We start from the raw sequence: 14,286 nt of genomic DNA, 5'->3' as shown, positions 1-14,286 counted from the left end.
CCTGAAGTCCTGCTGAAGAATCCCTCTCCTTGCCCTCAATCTGGGTTATAAAGTAATCTGCATAAACAATCCTAATCCGCTAATCTGATTAAAACAAGGCCCCTGCTGTATGATCATGCCAGGGTCTGTAGTATGCTATTGAACTGGATTGTGAATCACAAAGGTGTCGGTTTGAGTTCTTTTGGATTTGGTTTTTGGTTTTTATTTTTACTGTAGATCGGAGATTGAATTTGAATTTATGTGATTTTGACTCTGTTTTTTTTCTCTACTAAGAAGTGGGTTAAGGGGTGGTGCCTCATTTATCAGGTCACTTTGATAAGATGGCTAATCTGTATTTAGCCTCCACCTGTCAAGGTGGAGACACATCACCGGTCTGAACATGACTGCACGACAGTTTTCCAATAACACCCTCAGTAATAGATGGAACATTGATTGTTGTGTATTCCTACTTACTCTCTCTACTTTTCAGATAATGTTGTTTTCAGGGTTAAGGAGTGAGAACCTTGAGAGTTTAGTGGACCAAGTTATTATTTGATAGAAAGAGAGAGAGAGTGTGTGTGTGTGTGTGTGTGTGGGAAGGGATCCAGATCCAGTCAGAGGGGTGCGTGATGGGAACTTGGCAGGATGGATCAGAGGAGTGATCGGTAAATGCTGCAAAAGAGTGTCAGTCCCGACGCAACAACACTTATTCTGTGGAAAAATTACCAGGATGCTGTGGGTCACTATACAACATCATCATCATTATCATCATCATCATCATCATCAAAATCATCATCATCATCATCCTCAGTGCCCAGTGAAGCCACTTGATTGGCTCTCCTGAAGCAGAGGCAGTTCAACTCTCTCTCCTGTTATTACAGTGGGTTGAATAACCCTTAGTCACTACATTAACACTCCTTTACGCACATTTTTGCAACGTAAAAGCGACGCTCTGATGTCATCAATGAATCCATCAGAACTCTGATCGAGTTTCACACTAATATGAAAATGAGTCACTACATCCCGCCCCTGTATTTCCCCATGGGAACACTTCGCTCGGCTATAAAGCTGGATGTGGCTGGGATGGTCGGCAAAGCGGAAAAGACTTTGGAGCAAAAAAGTTTCACGATGGAGTTTTGCACATTGACGCTCTTTGCACTTTTTTCCTCGTTTTACAGCGTCTTGGCGCTGTCGCCTACAGTTAAGACAGGTTGGTGATTATACGTCGCAGCAGTGTTACACGCTTCATAAGACAGTTTTTTTTGTTGTTCTGCGGTGGTTTCGTGTCTCAGTAACAATGTTCTCTGCTGCTTTCAGCCGTGTGTCTCCTTCAAGTGGACGAGGGACCTTGCAGAGGAGAAATTGAGCGCTATTTCTACAACACCATCACCCAGAAGTGCGAGATTTTCTACTATGGAGGGTGCCAAGGAAACGCCAATAACTTCAAGAGTTATCAGGAGTGCCAGAAAACGTGTTTCAGGATCCCAAGTAAGTCCTCATTCAATGTGGAGGAGATGATGGTGACCTCTGAAAGTTACTGAAAGTGCACTGGGTGTGTTTTTTTTCACTCTTTGTTTGTTGTATTTGATAATGTCCCCTGGAAACTATGGAAGTTATAAATGTAGGCTGTATTTAACTGTTGAGATTTTGTTCTTTATGCACTAAAACCACATTGATCTAACCCCATCTCCACTGCTGTCACCCTCCTCCACAGAGATTCCCCAAATCTGCAGGTTCAACAAAGATGAGGGACCCTGCCGGGGCCTCTTTCACCGCCACTTCTTCAACATGACCACCATGCAGTGTGAGCCCTTTTATTACGGGGGCTGCGCGGGCAATTCAAACCGCTTTCTTGACCTCACCTCTTGCATGGAGTACTGCAGTCCAAAGAAATGTGAGTACAAATGTGACGTGCTGCCACTGAGTAATCCTGAGGCAACTGGCATCTCTGCGTCTGTAGACTACAGTGTGGCAATGGTGTTGCAAAACACTGAAACTTGACGCGTGTGTGAAAGAACGAAAGGAGAAATGATGCTTATTGTTTTTCTGTGTCTTCTTCCACAGCGGTCCCTGTGCTCTGCCTGGATCCTCTGGATAAAGGCAAGTGCTCTGCCTCCATTCCTCGGTATTACTACAACACAGCCACCAAGATGTGTGAGGAGTTTGTCTACTCGGGCTGCGGGGGGAGCAGCAACAACTTCGTCTCGAGGCAGAGCTGCACGGACGTGTGTGTTAAAGGTGTGTGAGTGGGGAATGAGCACAACGAAGCCTGTAACTGTAGAAGATAGTTTGCAGACTCTTTAATTTAATGACTGCTTGTATTGGGTTGCCGGTTAGAACTTGTTGGTTTGAGAGGCGAATTGGGGGAGCGCCAAGTAAAGCTCAGTTGATTTGATTGTCAGGCTTAAAAAAATTCTTGGAATCTGTAGAGCCCATGACCTGCAATACACTCAGGGGATTGGTGTCCTCCAAACGTACTGTAGCCAATCATTATGTTATGACTGAGAGGAAAACAATGAAAATCTGACACTTGGAGAAGAAATTTAAACTCAGAATTTTAACATTTACAATATTTTTTTTGTTCCAGGAGGGAAAAACCACGCAATTCAAGGAAAAGTCCGCCGCATGAGAAGGAATCGAAACAATCGGAACAACCGAAACAATCACATCACTTTCTTGCAGGCGTAGACGTCGGCCGCGTCTTCTCAGGGACTCTCTCTCGGACAAGCTCCTTAACGGAAACTAACATGTAATAAACCGACTGTGTTCAGTGCCAAAATGTTGTTGACCAGGTCTTCTTTGTGGAGACTGGAAGAGTTTTAGAGGCACATACACACATTTTCACTGTATTTGTATGTGATGCCTTATGAGCAATACCAAATGTGATTTCACTGTATGCTGTTGATGAAGTTTGTTACTACTGCACTAATGTTCCTGATTGTGTATTCTGATACTGTATGTATGTAATGTTTGTTTCTATAATAATACATTATTAATATTATTATTTTTATAATAGTGAAGGTTTTGACATGCTTATCTGTTTTATAAGCACAATTTTGATAAAATATACAGAATTTTATAAAGTATTGTGTCTTTTTTTATGCTGCTGTTGTCAGTAAAGTGACATTTACTCACTCAAAATGAGTTGATTGCAACTTCTTCAACCACTGCAGCGCATGCACGTAGCCTTGAAAATTAATCATTTTCACGAAGCACAACAACACTGCAGCCAAAACGAAACAAACAAACAAACAAAAAAAAAAAACAGGCTCGGCTCGCTTCTTCACTTTCTTTCAGGCACTTTCACTTTATCTCTAGGCCTCTTCTGTTCCTTACTAATGCTGCTGTCTTTCCTCCTTATCTAGCAATGCTTTGCGAGGCACTCAGGCCTATCTCGGTCACTTCAGCGTAGCCTTGAATCAGGAAGGAAGCAATCATCGGGCAAAAACTGCGACGGCTGCGGGTTCATTAGAGATGCATGTTTAGAGGAAGGGAAGCTGAATGTTTACTAAATGTGAATCATGAGCTTCTGATAATGTTTCCAGCAATTGTAATGTTGTTATAGTGAAAAACACAACAACGCAATAATCTAATGCATGCACACATATTTTTTCTCCCAAGCTCAATGACTAATTAAGATTCACCTTTTGTTTTTGTCAATAATCAGATGATATACATTATGTACCACAAGGGAAATCAAAAAGCAGGCTATTTATTGATAGGTACACCAGGTTTCCAGAATACTCTGACTGTCCTAAATCTAACCTGCTTTGTTCCATCTCTTATAATAGAATAGTTGAAGCGCCGTGTGACTTTTCAGACAATAAATATTTATGGAAGATATCAAAGGAGATTGCTCACCCATCTGGCTCGGCTATAAATAGTAATATAAGGTAATACATCTGGCTAGGCCCTTTGCTATTAAGAAGCAAAGATAAATCATCTGCTGGATAGCAATATGGGAGACGATGTCATCCTAACAGTCTGCAGTCTGCTTCTCAAAAGGCAAATAATCTTGAAGTCATCAGTACTGCTGGTTTTGGGGGAACTGAGGTTGAGCTTATTGGTGGTCTTTGAGGTAAACTTTCTCTTCTCTTCGTGGATGTTTTAATGAGTAAAAATAGAAGAAATGGTGTGTTTTAAAAGTGCAGAAAGCTTCAACCACAAGGAGCCTTACATACGTTTGTAAAAGAGCGGTCAGCAATAACCTGTAGACTGAGGACCGAAGATCTTCCTCCTCTGATTAAAATGTCTTCCCCAGAACTACACAGTGCACCTTTAACTACATTTAATATCAGATACTTTAAGACTTTTACTCAAGTACTATTCACATAGGTGATTTTCGCTTTTACCAAAGTGATATTTTCACACAATATCTTAAGTTTCACTCAAGTTTTGGGTACAACACTGTTATTATTTAACAGTTTTTATGTTGTGTCGTTGCTGCAAATTTCTTTTGCATATGTGTTCGTGCTATGACGGCAGCATAAGAAAGATGTGTATTCAATTTGACTGTAATGTATGCTGCTTTCCTGTTAGGATCTGTTCTGCTCTTAAAAGATAAAAAAAGAAAAACAAAACAAAGACGGAGGGAAAAAAGAAAGCTGCAAAACACGTGGACATGCAATACTTTATGAGATGTGAGCTGTGAGCTGCTCTTATTTTCTGACGCACATGATATTTAAAGTGAAAAATCCTTTGTTTTGAGTTCAATTATACCTTGTAGCAACATATTCTCTCAGTGTATTTTAATCACTGATAAACATGACAAATGTTTGAGATGGTACAAATGGACACAGTGGTTAACTTTTAATTATAACAAAACTATGTATTGGACCATTAATGGGTGGCAATATAATACTGACTGCAGAAGATTCGGTGTAGTTCACAGGGCTCGAGATGAATTGATCCTGCTCTGGTTATTTCATTAGCTGCAGTACATTAGGCAGGGTAATTCTGTCCCTCATTCTCAAAGGTGATTAATGGCCGTTTACACTGAAACATGCCTCTCATTTAAGATGAGATTAATTTCATGTAGGATGTTACCTTAGGCCATTTGTCAGGCAGGAATATTCTTTGGATTTGTGACTGCTGAATGTCTTGTAAGTACTTGTAGATGGAGTATGCTAATACATCACTGTACTGTAGTTGTAGGTGAAGGGGAGTATCTTAGACGCCCCCTGGTGGCACTTCCACATATCAAACAACAACAACAAAGAATGTAACTTTGACCTCTTTTATTTGTGGGTTCAAGTATGTATAAATACACTCTATTTATTTATAAAAAAAAACCTGTTACCTAATGCTAAAAGTGGAAGCCAATTAGCTGTTTTTCTAACTGTTTTAATTAAACCAAAAAACCCCAGACAGAAGAGAGTTTTGGAGCCACTTGTAGTTACTATATGTTTCTGAACACTTGATCAACCCACGCTGTGCAGCTTCACACTGTTGACTCAGCAGCATTTATTCCGTACAATCTGTTTCTGTAGGTGGATCTTGTTCGCTGAAGTGAGCAGTGCCTACAGAGTGCTCTTGGCAGCATGAGAGCATAAAAACCACCGGGTGGAGATCCAGCTATATGGTATACAAGTTTCCTCTCTGTTTTTATGGCACAGAAGCAACTCATTTAGACAGAAATAAAGGCTGACATTGAAGGATGTGAGCGCATGAATTGAATATTTAAAAGACACATCTCCTCAGAAGAAAACTAAATCCTGAGCTATTATAATACTGTTTTTCTTTCAGACAGATCAATCTTGTCCCATGCGCAATACCCCCAAAGCAAACAGGAAATCCATTATTGCTATGCATGATGTTATCAACAAACAAAACAGCCCTGTCTATAGATTGATGGCTAACTTTGGGATTACTCATGTAAACTCTAAGCTATTATAACAGGAAGTGAGCCAATGGTTTATAAATGTTGGTGCTGAATAGAAAGAAAACTGATTGAAATGATTGTTTGTACATTATACTAACAAAATGAAAAAAGTTTTTTGTGCATTGTTGTAAAAAGTACCAAAAAGTCATACTTCAGTAAAAATAAAGATACCTGTATCATGTTAAAGGTGCAATATTTAAGATTTAGCCACCTCTCAAATTCATACTCCAAACAAATAGGGGGCGGCATATCACCAGAGTAACCGCTAACTGCTGCTAACTGTAGCTGCTGTTAGCTTGTTAGCTCAGTTAGCCGTGCGGCTGGTGGTCCGGACTGGGAGCTCTGAGTGGTATTATGAGAAAGAACAGGATGGGGCTAGCAGGTTAGCATGCTAACTTCAGTAGATATGTCTGCAACACATTACATAGATTTCTTCGACATAACATCTTAACTCTTATTTCTTCACCTTTTTTTGATGAACTTACTTTATTTTTTAATGTTTTAAATTAAGAGTCTCACATGTTGCACCTTTAAAATGTTACTTCGGTAGCAGTGAAAGTCACCCATATGAATAGTACTTGAGTTAAAGTCTGAAAGGATCTGATATCAAATGCACTTAAGTATCAAAAGTAATTTGTTGGCAATAAATGTATTTAAGTGTCAGGTAAGTACAAGTAATAGTAAATGATACATATATTTACACATACTGCATAATACGGGTCAACTGATTATCAGCATGGTATTATCTCAGTATTAAGAATTCTCCTGATTATTGGTACAAGTATTGTTGTTTTTTATCCTCTTTCTGAGAAAGTAAATTCATTAAAAACTGTTTTGGCTCTGATGCAGCATGAAATCTGCAGAGTAATTAGTAACTAAAGTTATCAAATGAATGTGGTGGAGTAAAAAGTACCATATTTGCCTGTGTGAAAGTATAAAGTAGCAGACAGTGGAAATCTTCAAGTACCACAAAATTGCAACATTATGTAGAAATTTGCATCATGTGTAATTTGGCGCCCCCAACAGTCCCTGAGTGTAACACCACTGTCGCAAATACAAATACAATACAGGTCTGTAACAATTTGTCAGACATAATGTAGGTGCATAAACTCATGATGTCATAATAGTGTTATGTGTTGAAAACTTGTATGTTGAAGTAAGCATGTATGTGACGCTGTGATCCTACCCTCTCACTGAAGTTACTTAGTGCAGAAACAAGTGATGGGGGCGGAGTGGCTGAGACAGAGACACCATCCATCCTATTACAAGACACTGTACCATCAACATGATTTTCAAGTTGCTCTTTTAAGGTAAAAAAAAGTTACATAACGTTTCTTTAAAACTGACGTAAGTGCAGTACTTGAGAAAATGTACTTCATTCAGTCACTGGTTCTATGAGTGTCACATGATGCATATTGTACAATTACCAGTTTAAACCAGGGAGTTATTGTTTTCTCCTTTTGCAGATTTTTTAAATTGTTAAAATAATTTGGTGCAAACTTTGTTTTAATGAGTGTTTTATAAGGAAAAGCAAGTATTAAAGCAAAAGACAAAAGTAAAACAGAGGTAGATGCGTCTAGCAAAGATATTGTTTTCTGTTTTCCCATCCTGTTAATTAACTCTTGACCTTTTTATTTTATCCTGCAAACCCTTTGAGGTCCCTAATTGCTGCATTAAATCACAACAGTATAACTGTGTCAGGTTATTTTAGCCCTCAGGACACAGGAGTAACACACTGCATGCCTATTGACGTGTGTTTTTTATTCTAAGATTGATTATTTCTGGACTGTCAGAGTTTGGTCTGTTTAAACTGTAGACCAAACATGTCAGGAGGCTTCCCCGCCACGACATGGCATCACAGTTTCCCCAACATCCATCACCCTCTGTTGGGGAAACATCTCAGCCCTCCCTCTCCCTCATATCCTCACACACCTCAGATTGATGTGTCTGGTGATGAGAATCTGGGCTGTCCATCTGGCTGCCAAACACATGTAGCTGTGTGTTATATAAACAAGTCAGAGACCTCCATACTTCTTCTTCTGAGGTGTTTTGGAGGCCTTTGCAGATTACCAATTGATTCCCGGAGAAATGCCAAGAGAAGGAGATTCATTTGTTAACATGTGTGTTACCTTTGCATGTAGTGGAGGTTAACTAATGACTCCACCACCCTGCCTTCGGTAGACATTCAGTAATTGATTTTTGAGGTGAACAGTAATTTGTTTCTGTGAGTGAGGTTTTGGTTCTAGAAGAGTTCAGTGTGTTAGTTTTGAATAAACCCCATCCACTGTCCTCATGCTCTACTGTAACAATCATACTGTGCTTATGTTGTTTGCGTGTACTATCTCTTTTTGCAGCAGATGAGTCATAGCTGTAAATAAATCTATTGCTTCCCTCCTGCTGCAAATGTGCCAGAATCCTTTTTCATCAAGGTCGGGAAGATTAAAAATGATTTGAGCAGAACGAACAAATACAGATGCCAATTTTTCCCCTTAAGCCAGATGATGATTTTTTTTTCTCTCGGCATGGTTGAAAAGTTATGAAATGAATAACAGTAAAGATTTCAATTTGACCTTCTTCCTCTTCTTCATTTTCTTCCTCTTCTTCACCTGTACGCTTCAATTACCAGCTCACCAGAGGTAGAAGACTTGATATTGAGCCCGTGTTCGGCAGCTCTCTGCAGACTCAGCAGCTCGACACGTTGGCACAATTGAATTTGCTGCCTAATGATGGGTTTTTAATACATATTACATTTAGGAACGCTGACCCGCCTCATGCTCCCCACGAGAGGGTTGAACAGGAGGGCTGAAAATTGCCTGAATAAGCAGGTTGTGTGCAAACTGAAGGTGAGGAACAATCTGTCTTTTGTGATACCTGCTGCAAAAGAAACTACAGACATTATTGGTGGCTGATCAAAGACATGACACTTACTGTACCTGTGCAAGACATATATATGGGGATAAATGCAAGTATTTTACAGCAGATCGATTACTTTTCACTGTAGTGTCTAGTTGAAATGTCCTATGTGCAAAAATGGCTATTGTAATGTCTGAGATATGCTTATACGTGAGGTTTTTGCTGGTTAAAATGACTGGCAACACTCCTAATAGAAAAGCTCAGTGCTGTGACAGAAGGAGGAGACTCTGAACTGATCACACTGCTGTGACTTTATCTTAAAGGTATAACGCGCTGCAGGGATGACGTATTTTTGTAAGCTGTCTGTAACCTAGAAGTTAGCGTCACCGTGGTTTCCGCAAAAAAGCCTATGGGATTGTTCAGTTGGATTTTGGTGTAAAAGAATAAACTATGTGGCAAACACAAGTTTATGATACCTAGCCTTTTTTCTTCAAGATAATCTTTACAGCACTTTTCTGTTCAGCTCCACTATAGTATAGTGTTGTGTCTCTCTGCACTATACTGCACAAAAGCAAGCAGATAACTTGGTCCTGCTAGGAGGCAGCGTATGGTGAGGTTATAAATGTTGTTGCAAGAACGGCCTTTCATCGCTAGAAATGGGGTTAAGAACAGCGAAAGAGACCAAAACAACCTAAACTTGAGCTACTAAATGTTTAAGCACTGCTCTTGAAACGCCTCGTCAGTAATCCCGCCTTTAGTCCGTGACTTTGTGACATCACACTGAGCACCATGTCACACAATCGCACAGCTGCTTTGTTGCTGCTTTAGACAGAGGGGGAACACAATGCAGCAGACAGCATGAGAAAACTGATGTGTTTTTGAGCATTAAAGCATGTAAACCTATTCTAGTAGTAACCAAAAATAAAAAAGAAACCTGAAAATGAGCATAATATGTCTCCTTTAAACGCTCCAGTTGATTATATAGATATATATATCGTCACAAGTGAAAACTTTCTTGTAAAGTTAGACTTTTGATAAACTGTTAACAAAACATTGACTACAGTTGCTTTAATAACAAAAAAACCATACCCTGAAATCTAATGAATTACTCTTTTTTCTATTTTATTGCTCAGTTTAATCTCGCCTCAAGCTGAACACCAGAGACAGACTAAAGTGATTATGTCATTCAGAGATAAATCAGTGAGAAGACAGCAACTGGTGATTTTACTCAGATAAGGGCGCATTTCCTGATTCACATTTGGAAGCACGCATAAAAATCAGACATTTACGAGTGACATATCACAGATAAACACTCAATAAATGCACAGAGTAGGTGAAAAATTTAATTCCGAAAGAAGATGACATCAGTCATTCAAGTTACACCCTGCTGAGACACCAGAGAGCTGCACACGTTCGTACAAAATTAATAGAAATACAAAATGTTTTTGTTGATATGTATTTTTGTTTTCATTCGATATTCAGTTGAAAAGATATGAAAACAATCAGTTAGAAACCTTGTCTCATATGCTTCTGGTCTCTCTTTTATAGAGCATCATTAACTGAAGAGCACCACAATCTTTTGTCCTTCAGCGCTAACGATCATTCCAGTCTCTCCTGTTGTTCCTTCTGTAAAACCACATTCCTCCACGCAACAATGTGATGCAGTGACATCCTATTAAATTCAAACTGTGGCTCACACAGCCTTTACTCCTGCATCATTATCCTCTAGGTTCACATCACAGCATGTCCCGCAGAAGAGGCTTCCCTCAAGCTCCATTTGCCTCACCACCTTCCATCGTCACCACGACTGACCATAATGAGGGGATTCAGTGGAGATGGCTTTCGCTTTTTCGTGGAAGTGTCCTCTGACCACATTGCTGTATGCAGCAAGACTTTAAATGTGACCAGTCGTAGTGGGGGGGCCCTGCCAGGAGGGGTTTATGGTGCTGCATATTCAGAACGACTTTCATTCAGGTGTGCATAAGGGGAAAAAAAGACGAGAAAATCCTTTGAGGTTGGAATAGGAGCCAAGTCTGTCCAAGAAAAGAATGAATAATCTTTCCCCGCTCAGGATTCTCATAAAATCAAATGCTGCTGGAAAGTCACAAGCTGTGGTTATGTGGTCAATATTTCTTTATCCCGACCGAAATCATTCTGACCAGAGGCTCCAACTTAACTGTTTACATGGACGCTAAATAAAGCGATCTGATAAGATGTGTGTTTTCATGCCCCAAAGCATTTAAATGGGAGCCTTGCTGATTTTCAACCGGCTTTGTATCACTACAGTGTTGGTCGTATATGCAAATGAACAATGGCAAACTCTGCATTTTGGCTGCACCCAGCAAAAATCAGCCAAATTATGTAAAACGTGTCATCTGGTGTTTTGTAGGGTCCGTTGGATCAACTACAGATTGTTGTTCTGCATTTGGTATGCACCCATCCATGGACACAAAGAGTATAGTGGGTAAAAGCTGAGTAAAGCCAGCAAGGGGCTTCTCACCAAACTCCGATTAAACTGTCCAAACTAGGCAGTGTTGATAAACTATAAACCAGGATTCTGTTACTATACTGCCTATTCCTTGACTATTTCTTGCCTTAAATGTGTTCAGAAACATTTTTTACATGTTTAGCTGCAATGGTGAAAGGAGGTGAACAGGAAGTGGTCAACATGTTGTTCCTGTATTGTGAAAACAAAGGCTGATCAAATATGAATTGCAATTCTTGTTCATTGTCTACTTCTCGCCTAAAATGACGGAGAAAAACGGACACCAAGCCAAAACCAACGACCGCCCAACTCGCAGCACAGTGCATTCTGGTAGTTGATGGTTTTCTACCTTTTGGGCAAAAATGAATAACACAGCTCTTTTTCTCTGTTTTCTCTGGTCATGTAGCACCAATTTAAAAAATATTTGTGTCTTTTTACCGCATGCAATGTCCTTTGTGCAAAAGGCCTGTTGTAGTTGTTTGAATTTGGTGTCAGACATGTGCTAACACATGAGCTATTTGCTAATTGACGTTAAAATAAGCACTCAGAGCTGATAAAAGTTTGGTACTGTTCTTGAAATCAACCAACTGATCACACTGCTTTGACTTTATTGTATAAAGGTATAGAGTGCTGCAGGGATGGTACATTTGTGTAGGCTTATCTGGAAGTTAGCACAGACCTGGTTCACTTCACAAAGAGCCTCTGGGATGTTTTAGTTGGATTTAGGATTTTTACGTAAACAAAATAAGCTTTAGCAGTCGACTGAGTACCAAGTTCTCATAAATTCAACATATGTCTTATTGACATTTCAAATTTATAGGCAGTTTAGTAGCTGGCTAGAGCCTCTTAATGTCTTTTGGGTGAAAATGATCATGGTAACAACAGAAAAACTGATTATAAAAGTTGATATTGTTGTAAATTGTACTTTTCCCCATGGGATTTACACCAGATCTACTTCTAACTCTAGGCGATGAGTAAAAGGTCTTTCAGTTGAGTTGTCATGTCAAACATTCTCCATGTTTCCTCCCCCCGCCCAGAACTCAGTCATGCCACCTATGTTACCCTCAGGACCGGATTGAGGGTTTACATTTTTATTAGCTGACAATATTTGGCATATATTTGAATGGATTATCAAAAAGAGGCATTTCTAATTCTGATCGGTCTATTGTTTCACTTATTAGTGTAATATTATGGTCCACAAATGCAGCCATATAACACGATTTAGATTTAATCTAATTAATGTATGTGTGCAGATGTGCATGTCAAATGTAGCCGACAGCTTTGGAAGATGGCGAACATTTCCAGGTGGATTGTCCTTCTCCTGGGTGGATGCTCCGTCTTTTGTGCCCGTTTGAAGGCAGCGCTGTTTGTTTGGAGATCTCCCGGCTTTAGATGTGACAGCCTCATCATGTCTTTCAGCGTTATAATGTGCTATAAATATGCAGCTACATGTACCGCTGACATGTCTGTCAGTGTGGGAGTGTTTGTGTGTGTGAGATAAGGGAGGATGAGTGTTAAAGTTGTGATGTATCGTCAGCTGGTTGTGTTGTAATTAAGTGTTAAGTGAAATTTGTGGAAGAAAAACACGACAATGAGGAACACTTCCTGTTTCTTAAGGACTCCCGAAGGAGTTGTACCACGGATGTTTTCTGTTTAACACACCACCAGCTATCTAAATGGTACGTCTGACTACCGGGCAAGAAAATTAGCAGGCCTCTAATAGTCAAATCATCTGCTTTATGCTCTCAGTGAATATTATTTTCATTTGATCCTTCAAGTAACACTCCTTTAAAAAACAGATCGATAATAATCTCCCTACTTCAAAACAAAATTGACACACCGTCTCAAATTGCAGAAAAAACTGTTAGGATGAAAATTGGATTTTGGACAACATCTGCCAACAACTCGTCTGTCGTCACCAGGTAATCAACCTGGTCTGCAGCTTTGTCGAATAAACACAGAGCCTGGGCTTTTATTCCCATGCTGATATGAGTTATTGAAAACAGTGGAAAAATGATCCCCGCACAGTGGTGATGAGGAGAAGAAAAATACTGAGGAAATGGCAATGAGATGAACCGTAATGAGTAATCAACTAATGTCACAGCATTTAAGAAATACTTTACTCCTGCGTTTCCATCACCCCCGATTATAAAGTCTACTGAGTCATCAATAACAGCAGATCCATAAATTTATACATGGTGATGTAGAGACCAGGCTTTGCAGTGAGGTGGGAGCCATCTTGTGTCCTGCAGTTAAAATTTTAAAATGAAAAATATTTTAGCACTGGTAGATTTTGGGGTTTTTTTCTGTGAGAAAAGGAGTCAGTGTAATTTATGAATTTTCTATACAGATTGACAGATATAGTTTTTTCAGGGCCAACACTGATATCGATGACTAGTAACCAATATTTAGAACCGATACATATATACATATCTGATAAATATGGAAAAGCCAGAGGAAGGCCAGTGATGGAATATCAGTACATCTATTCAAGTAATGTGCTAAAGTTCAATTTTGAGGTATTTGCATATACTTGAGTATTTTCATTTTCTGCTCTGTACTTCCACTACACTACATTTTGGAGGCAAATAGTGTGTTTTTACTCCATTACATTTATTTGATCACTTCAGTTACTATTAACTTTGCAGATTACAGCCTGCATCCAAGACAAAGTATGTTTAAATCGATTCTCTGAATCAGTAATCAGATTAAAAAATAAATATATTGATTCGGATAATCAGAAATGTGCTGAATATTGCATATGATAATCAGTCGACCCATAGTAAACAGTCTAGACATGCATGTAAAAATCTGTATAATTTCTTTTACTTCAAGGAGACACATTGCGCTCAATTCTAGATTAAATTAACCATTTATTAATCATATTAATATTATAAATCATTCTCAAAGCACCACAGGCAGACTGAGCTGTGTCACACCATCATTTCTCCTCCTGATGTTTGTTGTATGTCAGTGGCACACAGGCGGTGGACATGCTGTCCCCGCGCTCGCTGTGTGTGTCAGTAACACACACACTGGGGAAGGGCGAGGAGGAGCTCCACCACCACGCGCTCTGCCGCGTAAACGG

At 39.5% G+C, this 14,286-nt stretch overlaps 1 protein-coding gene across 1 annotated transcript; it reads left to right on the top strand.

The window, feature by feature from the left end:
• Positions 1–1,057: 1,057 nt before the first annotated feature.
• tfpi2 (tissue factor pathway inhibitor 2) lies at positions 1,058–3,120 on the top strand. Its single transcript, XM_084379282.1, has 5 exons — positions 1,058–1,189; positions 1,297–1,467; positions 1,694–1,873; positions 2,044–2,217; positions 2,567–3,120. The coding sequence occupies exons 1-5, from the start codon at positions 1,063–1,065 to the stop codon at positions 2,665–2,667; spliced, it is 753 nt and encodes a 250-aa protein (XP_084235408.1). The 5' UTR covers positions 1,058–1,062; the 3' UTR covers positions 2,668–3,120.
• The last annotated feature ends 11,166 nt before the right edge of the window (positions 3,121–14,286 follow it).

Source organism: Pagrus pagrus (assembly GCF_965226575.1).
Source record: "Pagrus pagrus genome assembly, chromosome: 17".
Lineage (NCBI taxonomy): Eukaryota > Metazoa > Chordata > Actinopteri > Spariformes > Sparidae > Pagrus > Pagrus pagrus.
Note: the sequence above shows the minus strand (reverse complement) of the source record. Positions and strands in the feature narration are given on the sequence as shown.

Coding starts and splice junctions, on each gene's coding strand:
- tfpi2 (XM_084379282.1), top strand. CDS start 1,063: ATGGTCGGCAAAGCGGAAAAGACTTTGGAGCAAAAAAGTTTCACGATG. Junction 1,190..1,296: donor GTCGCCTACAGTTAAGACAG/GTTGGTGATTAT, acceptor TGCTGCTTTCAG/CCGTGTGTCTCCTTCAAGTG. Junction 1,468..1,693: donor AACGTGTTTCAGGATCCCAA/GTAAGTCCTCAT, acceptor CCTCCTCCACAG/AGATTCCCCAAATCTGCAGG.